Here is a 19,293-nt window from a genome sequence, read left to right as displayed (position 1 = left end):
TCAATTCACTTTCAGTTAAATAACAGCTGCACCTGATATTCTGTCATTAAAAAGCAGGGGAAAATAAATAAATAAATAAATAAATAAATAAATAAATATATATATATATATATTGTGTGTGTGTGTATATGTATATGACACAGTCATGTCCCATTCACCACACAGCAGCTGAAGACACCAAATTGTAGCAAAAAAGAAAATGTTTTGGTGTCATCACTAGGCTTCAGTTTGCAGGATGCAAAAAGACTGACAAAGATGTTAATGTTCCTAGCTGGTTCATCTCAGTACTCACTTGACTCTACTGCACTCAGGTGTTGCATACCAAAGAGCTGTTAATTTTATAAAATATATAAAAAATGTCTCTTGATAATAGTGTAACATCTATTTATCAATTAGTGAAATTGGCCATTAAGGCCACCTTTAGAATCTTAGATCTTAAACAGTCGCACAAAATAACACTGCCTTTCTATGTAAAGAAGTATCGAAATCTGGTTGTGCAGGAAGGTCACTGCAACCAAATAGGTCATCACATCTTGTAAACTGAGTGAAGAGCAAGCGAGCGAGGGTGCGCTAATTCCTCTTCTCTGAGGTTTCACCTTTTTTATAGTCGCTGTTTGTATCACACACAGTGTGCAGATGATCTTTACTTGAAAAGAACGTCCTTTAAAACATGAATTGCAATGCTGATGAACTACTGCATTTAACTTTTAAAAGTATAATATATTATAGATACATTACTTCTAAAAACTCTAGAAGGACCTTGTTGTGCTAGATTATATAACAAAAAATAACTTTGCATATTTCTTCTTATTTAGTGAATTTTGCTGCCTCAGTGTACGATTGCATTCTAATGATATTGCTGGACTCCTACCTGGATGAATAACCTCCACAGAGGTCAGATATTTGCTGGATTTCTATTGGCCCAGACTTCTTTTTAAACTCCAGCTCCCCTCCCCCTCCACCAGGTGGGGGAACTGAAAAAAGGAAGTGGTGCACGCTGTATGTATGCTCTGTATGTGTTTAAGAGGGACTTCTCTGAATATGTGATATGCAACTTTAGAGGAAGTGGAATCAAGAAGTCCTACTTGGTAATGAATGTGTGTTGAAGACTTTTAGATGCTACTAATCTTCCGTTTTTTTCCGTTTTCAGCTGTATGTGGCTGCTGTTCGCATTTTGCCTTTTTATGAGGAATGAGCTAAGGTGCTTTTTCTACTGTCTACTGAATATACTGCTGATTCTTCTATGGACACAGATTGAGTAAGTCCATTCACTTCTATGTTCTTTCCACTGTTTTGCGTCACATTAAAAAAAAAAAGACTCTAAATCAGCCTGAAGTCTGTTGTTAACCTGGCGGCCCCTTTTTTGGAGTAGTTTAGTTGAAGTTATGAGCTAAAAAATAATTTGTTCCTATGGTGAGGAAGTTTGAGGGCAAAGCCCAGTCTTGGTTAAAGCCAGCTGAGCATCCGTTAGAATTCATTTCCTGGATTCTTTTAGTAATGTGAAAGTACATTGCATTGAGAAACTAGATAAAACAAATACATTAGGTAATGAATGCTGACCTTTTACAACATAACACTCAAAGTTTAGGTTCTTCAAAAGCAATTAGATGGATAAACATAACACATTGACTTCCTGGAGTTGTTAAGCCCACATTAGCAGACTTGCTATATTGTACATGATGATGATCTTACCGGGCCCCATTTAGCTCTAGCTTATTGTGGTCTTTCGCTGTCTTAAGCCTGGTCTTCACCGTAACAGGTGAGTTACTTAGTATGCTGCAGATTCAGCATACTAGATCAATTTCTTTGCCCTGAAAAGGTCTTTATTAGGTTTGGATTTATGTTCAAGAATATCATGTTTAACAAGGATATTAGTTTTGATGCATTTAACTGAATCTGAGCACAAAGAATGTGAAACAGCAGTACAACAACACAGTAGTTCAGCTGGCAATAATTATTAAGGCAATAGCATAACAGAAACACCACCAATATGCAGTCACATGCTTTCAATGCTATTTTCCGGTGTATTTTTTGCCTTAGCCTTATTTTGTTTCAGCTCATTGGGCTGTGACTCAGGAGCCTACATTTGTATTTGCAAACTACAAATGGGCCTTTCTGCTCTTTGAGGATTAATGATCATTGTGAGTTTATATTCACAGTAATCCTCAAAATTCTAGCAAAAGATAGATATGCATGCCTACATCTTAGATTATCATTATTATTATTATTGATTTTTTTTGCACCACGTAGCTTGACTGTCAATTCAGTATGTTATACAAGAACATTATATATAATAATATAATGTTTCTCCTACTTCCCTGTTATATTTTCTAACATATGTTGTTAGAAAGTATCCAACTGTTTTTGAGTTTCATCTTCACTTGTGTGGTCATCTCCTATCTGAGTCTTTTGTGCATGATCTGTTTTTAAATGACATGCTGCTGCCCAAACAGTGTCTCTGGAGTCTATATAGCCTTGAGGTGACTGTTGTAATTTGGAACTATATAATTAAATATAAACTGAAACATAATAACTACATGTCCAGTTACTTTGAAAGCCCTTGCAATCTGGCTGTTGTGTTAAAAGAGGTCTTTGAATAACCAACTCTGTGGGTAGTTATAGAATGTACCATCAATTTAAAAAACATATTTTTTTTTATTTAAAAGGACTGTATTGAATCATCCTTCAGCCTGCTTCAGAAAAAACACACATGATGAATCGTAAAACAAAATCTTTGAATGGTAGCCAAAGTCAAGGTAAATACATTGTCTTTTTTGTAGGAAGTGGTGTAGGTATGGAGGAAAACCAGAAAAAATGGTAAAAGTGGTTAGAAATCACATCACGTCGCCGAGTGGTTTCATATGCCTGTCCAGTCTATATTTGTCTTATGTGAATTTTGTGCAATAACCTTTTTTTCCTTTTCTGCTTAAATGTTGTCTGTCCATATTTCAATGCACGTCAGGGGAAAAACACAAATCCACAATACTTACAATAACGTTTTTTGAAGAAAAACTTAGGTGTTTTTTTTGTTGTTGTTGGAGGAAGACACATTCCCATCACAAACTATTTTCAGCTTTTAATTCTATTTTGGAGAAATGTTTGAGAGGTAAAATTACCCTGCTGAGTCGAAGACTAAAACAGCAGCAATGGAACCACATCTGTCAACATTCAGCTGGTGTGTGTGTCAGCGGGTGTGTGTATGTGAACACACCACAGGATGTTAGCTTAGCCACTCAGCACTGTTTCTGCTTAGTGTCAGACACATTTATTACTACCCTGGGCTTCTTGTAAAGTGTATAATATTACAGTTTTCCTGCAGCTCATGTTTAAAATCACCTCACATTCGGATCCTTTTGGAATTGGCATCAAATTTTTTGTTCGATTTCCAATGCATGAAAATGTTAAAATAGTAATTTGTAGTTATAGAGTTAAAATTTTTGAAATACACAAAATGTGTCTGATTTGTCTTATCGTTTATGGTAACTTAACACTCACTACTGAACCTGTTTGCAGCTTGGGTGGAGTTGAATGAAAAGTGATTGCAGGCTTCCCCTTAATGATAAGCCCGCTTCCACCCAACATGACCCCTTTGAAATTATTACACATGCTTATACTGACAAACAGCTTTTTAAAAAATAGTTTATACACAGTCTTCCACATTTCTTTACTTCCATATGAATGTAGAATCAATCTTTGGAAAAGTTACTATTTTGGCCATTCATCTGCACGTAATCAAAATGTTGAAGTCAGTTTGAGATAAAATCAGCTTTTATTTATTTATTTATTTTTTGCCTGTCCCTGTGTGGGATTGTCAATATTTGTCAATGCCATTTCCATAGAGAAGCACTGTCCACCCTCCCACCCTGCAAGCATAGTGCATGGCACAAACGCAAAAAACACAACAGCTCTTATCAACATTACAGATGGAGAGAAACGCACACTGGTGAGTTCATTTCCCACGTGCAGGAAAAGAATAACAAACAATGTATGTAATAACAGTAAGGGAGCCTTGTTCACATACAGTGATGAATGACTTTTGGCTCACGGTAACGGTGAATACAAGTGGATGGATACCAGAATACCAGCTATATTATCAAGTCATTAAATGGTCCTTGTTTCTTCTTTACTTGTTTCTTTTTGTCTTTGTGCTAACCTGTTTGTTCTTGTATACGTGTAAAACCGAAGTGCAATTTATGGAAAGAAAAAAATAACAAAAGGGGGGCGGATTCCTGCTCTAATTCACGAACCACAGCGTTCCTGTATGCTCTGAAGCCTGATAGTGTTTGTTACTGCTGTGCATCTAACATTTGTGAACTTTAAATAATCAAGTTTAGAGCTTGAAAATAAAATCACAGCATTTACAATATTGTGATGTATTTTTTTAATTAATCATTATGCACAATATTCTAAATGCCATATATTTCTTTTCAGACATTCACCATCGCATGCAATAATGTAAATGCTTTAAGATGCCAGAATTAAATTTCCCTTCCACCTAGCTAATTCCACTTAGCTATTTGGCTAGTTGTGCCATTTAACTTTAACAGTGAATATGAAATAATGTCAAAATACAGGAGTGCAAATTTCTAAGCTCCATAAGAAAACGCTCAGCTTTGATGATGGACTTTCTGGCTTTCATGTGGAGCATGTCATGTCACCCCTCTTTTATCCAGAAAGGGACAGAGGTGATTCTGTTCGATTAACTGAGAACAGTAGTAGACTTCTGAAGTCTAAAAGTTAATGTGTTAATGTATGTGAATTCACTCTATAATGTTATTTTTACAGTACCAGGCTTTAACTGTGAATGATGCAGTGAATCACAGTCAGATTAGGGTTATTCTTGCCACACAGAAGTGTGGCTGCTCCTTTGTATCTGCACATCATAGCTCCATCGCTTATGAAGCCAACAACCTGTGCACGTTAACGTTTTTTCAGAGACACCCTTTAGAACAAGAGTTTTCAACTTTGGGATATCACAAACAGCAACCCCGAGGTATAACGGCTATTTAACAAGTTGTAAAGAAAAGCTGCAGATCTGATCTTTGTAGAGAATTATTGCTGATCAGGCACATTTTAGACTCAGAAGCCTCTTTGATCAGAAATATTTTTTAGAATTTTTGTGACGTTCCTATGAAATTTGACACTCTGAATCCTTTTAATTTCTCTTTTCATTAGATAGCTTTCTTGTTGAAATGGCAACACTATTATGGCGGTATAATAAAAAGTCCAAATGGTATGGGAGTTAGATGGTCCTGTATATGCAGTGCCATCTCTTCTGTTTACAGACCACAAGCACTCAAAGTCAATTTCTAATTGTATTGTGGTTTGCGACTTAGACTATTTGAAGATATAGTGCTAAAAATCAGAGGGTTTGTGGGGGTTGTATTCCTACGAGCCGTAATACATATTTTTGCAAAGGCTGTAGCATGTAGACTGGGGGGTCTGCCCATCCATTTTCACAAAACAGACAGAGATACAATCCCTCTGCTTTCTCTCTTTATGAATAGACACTTCTCGCTAAATTCAAAGAGGTTAGATGTGTGAGCATGTATGTCAGTTTGTATGTGCATGCACGTGTGCACAAGTGTGTATGCACGTGAGTCATGTATGTCAGTTTGTATGTGCATGCACGTGTGCACAAGTGTGTATGCACGTGAGTCATGTGTGTTGGTTCAGTGCAAAGATGCCAAGATGAAAGTATAATGGGGCCGATTAAATTTAATGTGTTAGTGGGAAAACACTTTGACTGGCATTCGGTTACCGATAACTCATTGCAGCAAGCCCAGCCAGTGGTGCTTTGGGGACACATAGACGTGACTTAATAAGCTACCAAAATGTGATGTTTCCATTTTAGGGAGCCTTCAGTCGGTAAAATGCATCAAGTTAGCGAGTCACCAAGCAATGAAATGTGGAGATCTTAACAAAAGAACAAACTTTGTTCTTCTTCAGGGTAGCAGTCACAAAGTCTGTGCTTTGTAATATGAATTTGTGTATGTATGATTTTACTTAAGCAGTAAATCTAATGAGGATGTGGAGCACAGGGGGTTCAGTGGCGGGATGAAGAAGCCTTTTTATGACCATTTGTAAACTGAAGCATATGTTAGAGGTTGAGTCTGTGTTTTCATGGAGTCTCTTCAAAGTCCCTCAAATCTTCCTCCCTGCTTCTCCCTTCTTGCTCCTCTCTGTTTGTCAAAGGAACCATTGTGAAGTGCTTTGCTAATATTAGGCTATGTGTGAATAAGAGAGAGGGAGAGAAGTTTTGAAGCGCATTTTACCATTTCATCACACAAGCCTGTTTCCTTTGGGGAAGTTGATGTCTTTCTGCAGTTAGTCAGAGCTGTTTCAGCATTATTTAAAAATGCAGCTAGCACACAGCTCTTAATGCAAATTAATTCTTGTTTTGTTGTTGTCACCTTAAATAACTTACATGCTCACTTTCAACTATATAAAACCAGAAAGGTGGTTTTAACCACAGCTTCACTCCCTTGCCAACACACGAGAGTGGATGGATTGTGCATTGAACACAATGACCAGTTGTCAGCAGTGAATGCACCCAACAATTAACTGCACTCTTCAGATATTGCACCAACTGACATCACACGAACTGTGTACTAGGGAACTGGCAGGTGGAAAATCATTCAACTATGTCGGAAATTTGCATTCTCAAATGCATTCTGTCAGGTATTCAGGGTTCAATGCATGTGTGAAAAATGTCTTTGGTAATCCTGACGCTCACTTACCAGTCTTCTATCTGCAGTTGTATCAGTGTAATTTCATCACTGGGAGAGGAAATGAGTTGATGCAGCAGTCTTGGTATTTGGCAACTTAGCCATATTTGGAGAAAATTTACTACAGATAAAAGCAAGATCAGACATCCCTTGGTTGTTAGTCCTTTACTGATTACCAGGATATCATGAATTAACCTCTTGCTAGTAATCTAATCCTTGCGCTGTCTACTGTGATTTCAATGTTATTTTTTTTCTTTATGTAGCATCAAATCACAACAGCAGTCACCTCAATTGTAAAGCAAAGACCCTACAATAATACACAGAAAAGGAATGCCTTAAAATAGCATTCTTTGTAATGTCTTTGAGGGGAATTAGGGGACTTCTCTAGCTTCAAAAATAAATCTGTTGTATAAAAGTCTATAGACCAATAGGCTTAGGGGCTCACTCATGAGTTTCAAATCTTTTTGAATACTGCATAATGTTTATTGTATGATTGCAGGTTGTATGAGCATAAAATCACACAGTTTACCAGACATTTAATTTCAGTTTCTTGAGTTTTTCAGTCTCATCCAACCCTCATCACAGCCAAACGCCAAGATGGATGAGGCTTCACAGCAGGACTTCACTAAGCACTAGTAGAAATCACAGTTGTGTCTCTCTCATACAATGTCTGGTGGTAACTCAAAAAATGAATTGAATTTAATAATTCTGTGGGGTTGGCTTGGGCCAGCTTCATCTTATCAAGACAACTTGGACAATTCTATGTTTCAAAATTTATGGGAGCAGTTTGTTCAAGCATGCCTGTGCCCCAGTGCACAAATCAAGGTCCCTAAAGGCATGGGCTGGGTGCCTTTAGAGACCTTGATTGTGGAAGAACTTCATTGGGTCGCACAGAGTGCTGACCTCTACCGCACCGTACACCTTTGGGACACATTAGATTGCAAGTCAGGCCCTGTTCTACAACATCATTATCTGTCCTCAAAATGCTTGGGAATTCTGGATGAATGAGTAAAAATTCCCACACACATACTCCAAAATTTTGCTGAAAGCCTACCCGGAAGAGTAACGGCCTTTATAACTGCAAAAGTTACTCCACCTATTTAAAGTGGATTGTCCTAAAAGGTTGTGTAGAAGTGTAGGTGGCTTCGTACCTTTTGTCTATGTATAATTTCTATGATTATCATCTACTTGTACCACAGTAGAAAGCGCAAGGATAAATTATATTGCAAGTATCAGGATATAATGCTTGTCTTCAAAGCCAAATACATTGCTACTGTAAGAGGAAAACTCGTTTAAAACAAATATATATGTCATTAACTAACACGTTAGTTTTTCCTGTGTATCAGTGTTGACAGAGCTACTCTGTGATCACAGAGGTTAGGTAAGCTCGGGCACAGTAGGCAAGAGGTCTTTCACAATCTTCAAAAACACCCCACACGAACTGATACATTATATTTCCAAATAAATGTTATACACTGAATTTTTCAACTCTGTAGTTTTTAAAACAGAAATATTTAGGAATTGGTGAACATCTTTGTGCACCAACACACAATTTTCTTCTAAATCCTCTCTTTACTCTTCACCGAATCTGTATTCTTATTACTGCTAAATATGACTAAAGAATGTATGAAAGGAATTGCAAATGAGAAGTTTCCAATTTCTGAGTGACTTAATTACTTGAGGTGGTGTGATATACCAGCCCTGACACTGATGCATGTTTACGGTACATGCTGTCCTCTTTAGACTCTGTTCTCACTCAGTGTTTTATCGTTTGTTTCTGCAGCATTTACAGGCTTTTTCTTGCTCTACATTGAGAAATAACTGCCTAATGTTTCAACTTCTTACTAATAATCATGTTGAATATTATTGTTATTGTTTTTTTGCTATAAACATGTTCTTTTGTCCCTGTAACAGATATACAGTTGTTATAATGGAAGTAAATTTGTATGACATTTGCTGTATCCCTATAACAACCCCAGTACGAGATGGGGATCATTTTTGAAGACCCATGTATGCCTTAAAATAAGATTTGTGTTGCTAGCTTTAGGAAGCAGACAAAATCTAAACTTCACTTTTCGCTGTTTTGAGACACTGAGAGCGACAAAGGACGCAGGAACCAGTGAGACTGGGCGATAGGGAAAGGGCATTGAGTGAAACTGTCCGAGACTGAGAAAAGAAGGCTGATAGTTCATGCAAGGGTGAACATGAAGGCACAAAAAAGGAGGAACATGGGGGTTATACACACATGCAGGGTGTGTGTGTGGAGTTGGGGTGTGGTTTGGCGATTCACAGTTGAGAGAAAGAAAATGAGGTAGGAGAATATCAAAATGATGCGTGGCTGCGATGTAGAGGCATCGGATGGCAACCGGATGGCTGCGGTTCTTGAGGCGCATCGTGACTTCCTGTTTGTCAGCAGCATACAGGAAGTAAGAGGCCCCTTGAGGATGGTCTTTTTTTATGCGTGCAAATAAAAATGAAGTGAGAACGTGAGGTGTGTATTTTTGTGAGATGAAACAGTTGATATGGATAAATACAAGTGAAAGTTAGTCAATAAGGTTAAATGCCTTTTGCCTACTGTACGTGGCCTCGCCTAACCTCTGTGATTAGAGTAGTTATGTTGACACTGGTAAACAGACAAACCAATGAGTTTGTTTGTTATTTGCATTCAGACTAGTTTGCCATTATGATAGCAATGGATTAGGCTTAGAAAATAAATATTATATTATTTATATATTCATCTTTGGAGTAAATCAGTAATCACAACCCTGCCTTGATTGCTTCGTGGCTTTTTTTACATCAACCTTTTTTATCAAACAGGTAATTTAAACTATCCACTCAGATATCGACTCAGAAGTCTTGTTCATTTTCAGTTTATTTGGGGAAGTGTCAAATGTGAGTGACGCACTGGGTTTCTGACACCTTCCTGACATCATTTTCTCTGGTAGTAAACAAGTCTTACTCTTTACTGGAATCTTAGTCCTTTTCTCATAGGGTGAAATGTGACTGGTGACATGGCCACTTGCATTGGTGTAGTGTTCTGGATACATTGCATTACAGACAGGGATTGCATTTATTTGCCTCATCGATGAGAGTTTACATTCAAGAGATCCAATTGAAAAGAACTTTTAAACTTAAGCACGTAATGATGGAGATCCAGCTCATTATTTTTGTTTTTCTTTGCCATCCTTATGACACAGTTACTGTTATACAAACAGACAACTGTACTGAACATTTCTATCTGACTTAACTCTTGAAATGCAGGTAAACCAGTATACTTGCATAACTACACGTCAGCGGTCACATAAAATAATCTTAGATTCAGTTAGATACATTGGTATCTTGTGATAGGTTAAGAAAAACTGAATCTCTCCCTCGTGAAAAACAACGCATAGTGGATGCTTGAAGCAAATGAGTTTAGCAAGTTCATAGTTCTGCCTGATGTTAGAACAGAAAGCTGCCGCTGCACAGCTTCATGGACATGAGAATCAGTGGTCTGCAGCTGTTTCTACATCAGCCATGTTCAGTTTGTCCTTAAGCTGCATGCATTCACTATTCACGTACTGTTTTTCTTTCCCCTATTTTCTTCTCAGTGGAAAAGAGCAATGGTAATGAGAATAATAGCAGCTAATACATTATCACAGTCACAGGATGGTGTGTTAATCATCAGTATTTTATTATAAGCATTATAAACTCTTGGACTTCCCATTGGCATTTACACAGAATGAGCCCTTGTAACATTGTCTTCTGGCTTTGTAAAAATAAACTCTTTATATAGATTTACAACACTTTTTGAAGCTGTGGTTACAGGAACTGAACACTCAAGTTCCTTAGTGATGAAACTTTTACTGTCAGTTTGCCGTTGTATGTGAGATCGATATCAACTGATTTGTTGTTATGACCTGCTACTCCTCATATTTCTGGAAAAAAATATTTCCTTCTCGAGCGATCTTGTCTCCGTCGTTTACTTTCAGTTCCTCCAAGAATTCAACATAGCATAAATACATGACATTATAGTGCAAAGGGTGATACATTTTCCAGTCAGAACCACTTTTATTAGTAATGTTTAGTTAAAAAAAGACTCGACTAAAGAGGAAGTCATATCATAGAGAGCCTTTGCTGCTGTCTTTGCAGTTGCTGGACTCCCCCACTGATTTGTACAGCAGGCTAAAACCCAAGTGGAGCTCAGATGTAGTGAACGAGCACCACCACGATAAATGATTGTGATGTTGTGCGATCCCTGCCAGTCAAACAAAGTAACCTACAGTTTTTGTTTTTTTGTTTTTTTTGTATTCTGCATATTTTCAGACTTCTCACCAAATTTAAGGAAATGAAAGTAACTTTCTTTAGCCACTGTTTTTTGTGTGCAAAATGTATAGACGCATGCACTTCAGTGCAGTCAGCTCATAGTATCTACTGTACTTGTCATTAAATAAACTACAGCTTAAAATACTTTAAAAAGGATTTCCTTGTGGTATTTTTCTAAACAGTTATTAGCATCCATATGTAGTCCTATCAATCCCTGCTAGTCTGTGAATGACAGAGATTTTGCTAGAGAAATGATCATCAGAGTGTGCTTTTGCTGTCTGGCACGAACATAATGAGAACTGTTACTTCCACACCAACATTTTGTAGTTAAACCTTTTGGTTTGTAGAAACTAGTTGAGGAAGTCAGAGAGTAACTCACAGCACAATACTATCACATCAAAGCTATGTATAATGTTGCGTTCCTGTGATATTTGAAACACGAAACAGTTATCTGTAATCTACACACATAAGCCACACTATTAGGTACACCTCGCTACGTATTATATAGTTGTGGCAAATTTGTCAGATGCACATCCAAGATGCAAATCTTCTGTTCCACAACATCCCAAAGGTGCACTGTTGGATTGAAATCTGATGACTGTGAAATACATTTGAATACAGTGAACTCACTGCCATATTCAAGCAGCCAGTCTGAGATGATTTGAAATGTGTCATCCTGCTGGACGCAGCCATCAGTGGCTGGATGGACAATAGCAGGTTGGCTGTGAAGTTTAAACAATGCTCAGTTGGTACTAAGGCTCTAAATGTGTACCACCAACCTGAACCACTGGCCAGATTGGATCCATGCTTTCATGTTGGTGAAATTCTGACTCTACCATTTGAATGTCATGGCAGAAATTAAGACTCATCAGACTAGGTAACTTGTTTCCGATATTCATTCATGCAATTTCGATGAATTCGTATGAATCCTCAGTTTCCTTTTTTTAGCTGACCTGAGTGGCAACAGGCGTGGCCTTCTAGCCCATGTGCTTCAAGGCTTGCTGTTAATTTAAAGATCCTCTTCTGCTTAACTTGGTTTGTAAAGAGTTCTTATTTGAGTTACTGTTGCCCTTGCATCAGCTCAAAGCAGTCTGGCCCTGGCATCAAGAAGGCATTTTCTCCCAGAGGACTGCTGCTCACTGGAAACTTTCTCTTTAGGACCATTCTCTATAAACTCTAGAGACGGTTGTATGGGAAAGTCATAGTAGTTCATAGGTTTCTGAAATACTCAGACCAACCGGTCTGGGACCAACTGCCATGCCAAATTCAAAGTCACTTAAATCACCTTTATCACTCAATCAGATGCTTCATTTGAACTTCAGCTGGTCATCTGTTTCATGTCTACATGCCTTAATGCTTCGAGTTGCTGCCATGTGATTGGCTGATTAGATTTTTATGTTAATGGGCAGTTGAACACGTGTACCTAACAAACTGGCGAGTAAGTGTATCACAAAAACCGTGTAACTGAAGGAGGAAAAAAATGTCCCTAAAAAGGCAAAAAGCAATGGCAATCACTACATTGTGATGTCAGCAGCATACAGCATTTTTGTCACTATTTTTGTGATTCAGTTTTGTTTGCCGTCTGCCATTTTTTTACTGTCTCTACCATCCTGTGGTGGAGTCATGAATAATATAGTCATCAGAAAAGCCTTTAATTGATAAACAAATTGTAAGAGGAAACACAAATGTACTGCAGTGCAAGCATCCTGCCTCATCCCTAATGGGACACTGGGATGCTTTAAAAATGCAGTCTGCTGCTTAAGAGGTCCAAACATAATTCAACATCAGCTTGTTTTCCCTGTTTTTCAAGAATGTCTGTGATCTGTATTCCAGGGTGCGGCATCCAGTGCAGATAGAGTAAAACAGAGGAAAGCAGAAGATGCCAGGACCACCTCCACCACCGCCACCTCCAGCAGCTCCCCCTCCTCCTACTTTTGCTCTTGTGAGTTTTTGTTTTCATTTATCTAAATCAAGCCAGATCTGTTGCTCTGTTCTACTGAGCTAGAGACATCTTGTGGCCATATAATGTCATAACAAATCTTTTTTTTTTTTTTGTTATTTTTCATTCATAGTTTCATCTACATGGCCTGTCACTTTAAAGTTGAAGTAATTTAAGAAATGACAGTTTTCTCTTTCTTTCACTGACTGTTTATCCATCTCTCTATAAAATGCTATAAAGTAATGTAGTGTTGAAAAGCTTGCTCTAGAAATCTAAAAGCTTACAATTGACTAGGTACCCTGCCAAAAATGAAAGAAATGTCAACATTTTAATCACATCCTCAATGTAATAGATTGACCTTACCTCTTTGAGCATTTAATAGCAACAGCATCTTCACCGTTTCACACTGAAGAATATGTGTTGGAGCTTTTTTTTTTATTATTTCAAAAGGAAAATGCTATTTAATTTCCAGAAATTAGTCTTTTGTGACAGACGAAAAGACCACCCACTTTGAGGCATTTGACTGGTTGAAGGCATGGCAGATAGCAATCAGCAGTGATGCGACCAGCAGAAAAAGGGCAGTGTAATTTCTGCCAAGAATTTGAAGGGAAAAGAAAGCTTAAATATGTATTGAACACTGGGTAATAATGAACAGTATCATCCTTTGCTGAGTTGCGTTGTCCAGTAATATCTGAAAAAGAAGTGCAGGCATGTTCAAAACAACAATATTAATGTTAGATGTATTATAAATCCCTTAATCAAAAATATATCAAAATAACTTGTAACCTTGATTTTAACCACTAACATTTTGCTTTAATGTTAATTTAATGACATCTTTTTCCAATTAAGCATAACTAATTACAATTACATGTATTTCTCAATTTGCTAGTGGCTTCCCAAGGCTGACAGTGTTTGTGTGTCTTTTTCAGGCCAACACAGAAAAACCAAATCTAAGCCGTTCAGAGCAGCATGGAAGGAGTGCTCTTTTGTCTGATATTGGTAAAGGAGCCAGACTAAAGAAAACTGTTACAAATGACCGCAGTGCACCCGTATTTGACAGTAAGTCGATGTCATTTCAGTGACTATTTCAGTTATGATTGCAAAGGAGAAATAATGGGAGTTAGTCATATTAACTTAGTCACAAGTAATGAGGAAATAATATGATTCAGTAATGAATGTCCTCCACATGTCGCAAGAATGATTAACTCAATATTTGTTTGTTTTTTTCTATCAGAACCCAAAGGAGGAGGAGGAGGTGGGGGAGGAGGAGGAGGAGGCGGGGGAGGAGGAGGAGGATGTGGTGGTGGGGCTCCTGCTGGCTTAGGAGGCCTGTTTGCGGGTGGGATGCCAAAACTGAGATCTGCAGCGAACAGAGACTCCAATGGTAAAAAAAAAAAAAAAAAGATACAAAACAATGACAAACAACAAAGAAAATTTTGTGCAATCTCGTAGTTTATTTTTCCGTTTTGTTCTCTGTCAGACTCGGGACCCAGCCGAGGACCCATTCTCCCACCTGGAGGCCGATCCGGTGGCCCAAGCCCTTTTGGTGGTGGTGGCCCAAGCCCTTTTGGTGGTGGTGGAAGCCCTAGCGGCGGACCACCTAGACTTCCAGGAACCCCTGCTGGTGGCCGTAGCAGTGCCCCTGATCTTCCCAAGGGCCGCCCAGGTTTTCCATCCAGGCAAGACTCTCCAGGAGGTGCTCCTCCTCCCGTACCCAACACACCTCGACCTGCTCAGTCCTTCCCATCTCGTGGGGGCCCACCTCCACCATCACTCCCCACAGGACCAAGGCCGGGCCATGGATCTCCATCTGGACCACCAAGCATTCCATCAGGGAGGCACGGCCCTCTTCCTCCGCCACCAGGAGGTTCCACACCAGGCCCTCGAACAAGCTTCTCCTCGCCTCCTCCACCTTCAAATAGCAGCAGACCTCCCTTACCACCTGCTCCAGGAGGGAGGCCCCCACTTCCTGATGATCGACCGCCACCACCACCTGCCCCTGGAGGACACCGGCCATCCATACCACGTGACATGCCGCCACCTCCTCCTCCTTCAGTCAACTCCAAACCTTCTCCGTCTGTTGCTTCTTCCTCACCTTCGCGTCCCACACCCGGTGGGGGTGCACCTCCTCTTCCACCAGGACGTCCAGGGCCTCCTTCCTTACCTCCCACCCCAGTAGGAGGTGATGACCCCTCACCTCGTCTACCCCAAAGAAACAGCTCGCTCAACAGGTACTGACAAAGTTTTATCTGATATGCCACCTGAAATCTGTTAAATCTTAATGGATGACTGCAAGAAATAAGAAATGCAGCGGTGCATTTCTTATCAGACAATGTGAGCATGGTATCTACTTTGGTCGACATATCAGAGTTTGCATAGATTCAAATCTAATAGCTGTTCTATGATGCTGCAGTTCACACTTCATGCAAAGGAACCAGTAGCTTCCTTAAAAAGGCCACTCGCAGTTTGAAAACTTAAGTTGAATGTTGATAAAATCTTTTTTTTTTCTCGAATTTAATTTGGCTTTAAACTAAGAGGTTTCCTAGTCTAGTCACAGTCTAAAACATACATACCACTAAGCACTTACTCTAGCTTTGGAAGGTTCCTGTTGCTACTGAGGTGGGAAACCTACTGTTAAATTAGGTGTTTGCTTTGCTATTAAGCAGTAGGTAATCGTCCCAAACCACAAAATAAATGACAAACAGATAAAGCAAAATTAAGTACACAATAAAACAGCAAACTTGCAAATTGCAAGGAAAAATAAAAATAAAGCTAAACTACCTGTCCACACCAAAAAACACAAAATAATGTGTGTATCTATAAAAAAGTTAAGTCTACCCCACTCCTCAGCTTTCAGGATGATCTGATATCGTCGTGTTGGTGTTTTTGCTGGAACAACATAGTAAATGTTGCTCCAGGATCAACATTGCAAGTGACCAATCACATTGTTGTGACGTTATTCTTTGGCGCGCCAAGCCATTCGTGCATTTATGAAATTCCAATGTTGCAAGGACAATATCAATTCTGCTTAGTGTTTATTTTAGGGTTAGGTAAAAGTATGATGTCACAATATTCTGATTGGTCACTTGCAATGTTGATGCTGGAACAACATTTACTATGTTGATCTGGGAACAACACCAACATGACAATATGAGATTGTGCCAGGTTTCATCTCTTAGCTAAACTCCACCTGGTGTCTGCTTACAACATTGGCTGATTTAACAGATGGCATTCAAACATTGCTAACTGTGGAGAACAGAAGGAGAGGTGCACACAGCAACATCCAAGTTTGTTTAACTAAAATGGCAAAAGTGACTGGGGTGCAAATCTGAAAGAAGAGCGATTAGTGCTTGATGCTCTATGAAGTTAAATCTGTATGTCGTATTTCAGATATGCAGTTTAATCCTCAAGGTTTTAAAGTAGTGTGCACAATGATTTATATTTCCTAAGGGATGTGTGCTTAAAAAATAGGGATACTTTAAAAAGGATTAACATAGATTAATATTACATTTATCTTCGCCAGCCATAGTCCAGCACCACCACCTACCCGGTCAGGACCTCTCCCTCCTCCTCCAAATGAGAGACCACCAGCTCTTGGAAGGAACCAGTCATCAGTACGCTCGGGTAAAAAAGAGCTCACCTGTTAATTGAACTATGAATTACTGCAGCATTCTAATTTTATATTAGACATATTTATGATATAGCATGCCCATTAACATCAAAAGTTACTGGATTTTATGCCACTTTGGATCATTTAACATCCTATTGTTTTTTTCTCCCGCTCCAAAGGCCCTCTACCTCCTCCACCTCCTGCAGGTCGACCTATGGGACGGCCAGGCCCAGAGCCCCCTCGTGGTGGACCCGGAGGCAGGCCTCCCCTTCCTCCTGACAGGCCGGGAACAGGAGGTGGGTTTCCTCCACCACCACCCATGGGGAATGGTTTCCAAAACCACAACCAAATACAAGGTGAGAAAAACCTTTAATATGTCATTAAGGTTTATTTGAGTAGTCTATAAAATAATTTTGCTACTTTATGGCAAGACGATGCAAAAATAAAGAGGAAAATAGCACTGAAGTATGTCGAGTCTGTTTAAGGAACAACAATAAAATCCTAAAACCAGCACGTAAGCCCATGTGTACCAGTGGTTACTTTCCAAACAGAAGAGGCTAACTCTGACTTCTAAAGGACTTTTTCAGACGATATCCTTCAGCACTGTTTTTAAGACGTAAAGTCTGTTATGTTCAGTTATGGCAAAAGAACTCACTCACCTCCGCTGCAGTTGTTTTTACTCCTTTAACCAAAGTAGTAAGATTGTAAAACGAGTTTACAGGGATCCATTTTTTAAAATTACATTTTTAGTCATGTTTCATCCAATTCTAAACAAATACAATATCCTTTATACATATACTGTCATAAAGCTAAGTCATTCTCCTGGAGAAATTAACACTGACACCTTCATTCTTTCCATTAATAGATGAGTGGGAGGGTCGGTTCAATTTTCACCCAGTGTCAGACCTTCCTCCACCTGAGCCCTATGTGCACTCCCAGAAGACCTACCCCAGTAAGCTTGGCAAAAATGAAAGCAAAGGTGAGTTCTGCATGTTATCTGCACTCAGCATCGTTAGATGATCTTCATGCAGTTTTCAGTTTGCTTAGTAACCTGTTAAAGACACTGACAGACCAGTGCATAACATTACATATTTTAACATTACTTTGGACATGAGCCACTTGATCCACAGTCCTTTACAGCACAAAAAACATCAGAAAAAAGGAAAGAATACAAAACAGGAAAAAGTGATGCTGATTATAACATTACAAATTAACGATATATTATTGATTTAATATATTCAATATGAGATTCTAATCAAAGCAAAGTAGTTTATCAGCATTCCTTTATGGTTTGTAAATTACTTCTGATGAACTGACATCTGACATTGTAGCTCCTCATTTCAGCCCAGGCCACGTTCTGGTACCAGTCCTAATTGTGTTGTCTGTGGCCTATTACTACTAGCCTCAACATTAATTTATCTCTCTTATAATCGTCTGCAGTACTTTTCCGACATTTGACAATAACTCCCATTTAACTGCCAACATCAAAGTTTGCTGTCCCTCCCAGTTCATTACTTTGCTTTTGTAATCTTCTTTTCAACAATCAATCAATGTCCCAACTGTAAAACGTCACAACATTCAGTTTAGTTCTGTTAAGTCTTTCTGGCTATAATCAGACTACCTTACAATATTTAAGCATTTGTGCACCATTAAATTAAAAATATTGAACTCACTAAAGATTTTGGCTGATATTTACATTATATTAGTCCAAACTTCCAAACAAGTGGGAAAACTGTTGATCTGGCTTGTCAGACACTGCCATCTGGTGGAGGAAAACATGCTCTGTTACTAAAGAAAGCACTAACTTTGTGTGTCTTTGATTCTTTGCAGGTTCTGGTAAAAAGGAAAGAGGAGCACCTCCTCTTCCTCCTATACCCAGGTGAAGATAAGATGGAAGCTATCGCAACACTTGGAACTACCCCCTTTGTCTACCTGCCCTATTTGTCTTTTTTGTTGCGCTCATTGTGCTTTGACCTGCAGCATGTAGTTCAAGTAAGAACTGCAACATGTAAGATGGACCTGAAATACAGTTGTCCAAAAAAAGGACAAACTCACAATGTGGAGTTTACATCATGTGCCTCTGTAACAGCAGAATGACACATTAAATGACCAAAGCATGTTTATATTTTGGTACACTTTGTCTAGGTTTACAACCATGCCGTTTTATTTGGGTGTCCTGAGTCATAGCTGCCTCATGAGCAACAGTGGTTTCATGACCCTTTATGCACATCGACTTTATTCCAATAACTTATTTAGTCTTTGCTTCCAATGTTTGGATTGCATAAACTGCTTGCTAGTTATTCCATTCTTATCAACCAACCAGTTACACTTTTGAAAAGGAATAGAAAAGCATACTTGACAAATGTGGCATGTAGCACATGTGACTTTCTGGGACTATTTATGGATTAAAACGGATTAAAAATCTTATGACTATATTTTAGTTCCAGGATTGTTGTGTAGTGCAAGGCTTCTTATGCAATCAGTCATCTTATACAAGTGTTGAAAAGCTGCAAGCTGTTATTTTATGAACCAGTGTTTCCCTAGTGCCTTTTCTATTCATGATTATACTTAAGGTTACTTAAAGGAATTAGCTAGAGATGCCTTTTGTGCCTTATGATGCTTATGCCTCATCTATTTGTTAAGTTGGAACAACTCTGGTGATGTCAGTGTTGAAACAGAAGCATTGACTACCAGATCATTTAGAACAGAGG

At 38.8% G+C, this 19,293-nt stretch overlaps 1 protein-coding gene across 1 annotated transcript in view; it reads left to right on the top strand.

Moving 5' to 3' along the window:
* Positions 1-18,536, top strand: part of wipf1b (WAS/WASL interacting protein family, member 1b) — a 25,330-nt gene extending 6,794 nt beyond the window's left edge. Inside the window, exons 2-10 of the mRNA XM_085369018.1 lie at positions 1,151-1,258; positions 12,867-12,975; positions 13,902-14,031; positions 14,207-14,356; positions 14,453-15,203; positions 16,496-16,596; positions 16,762-16,938; positions 17,448-17,561; positions 18,413-18,536. Coding sequence (XP_085225144.1) covers positions 12,913-12,975; positions 13,902-14,031; positions 14,207-14,356; positions 14,453-15,203; positions 16,496-16,596; positions 16,762-16,938; positions 17,448-17,561; positions 18,413-18,465 — 1,539 coding nt within the window. The 5' untranslated portion in view covers positions 1,151-1,258; positions 12,867-12,912 and the 3' untranslated portion in view covers positions 18,466-18,536. The remainder of the gene's footprint in view (positions 1-1,150; positions 1,259-12,866; positions 12,976-13,901; positions 14,032-14,206; positions 14,357-14,452; positions 15,204-16,495; positions 16,597-16,761; positions 16,939-17,447; positions 17,562-18,412) is intronic.
* The last annotated feature ends 757 nt before the right edge of the window (positions 18,537-19,293 follow it).

The sequence above is a fragment of the Diplotaxodon limnothrissa genome, linkage group LG13, assembly GCF_057381915.1.
Source record: "Diplotaxodon limnothrissa isolate DT_005_m linkage group LG13, D_limnothrissa_male_GT1.1, whole genome shotgun sequence".
NCBI lineage: Eukaryota > Metazoa > Chordata > Actinopteri > Cichliformes > Cichlidae > Diplotaxodon > Diplotaxodon limnothrissa.
This window is presented reverse-complemented; position numbering and strand designations above follow the sequence as displayed.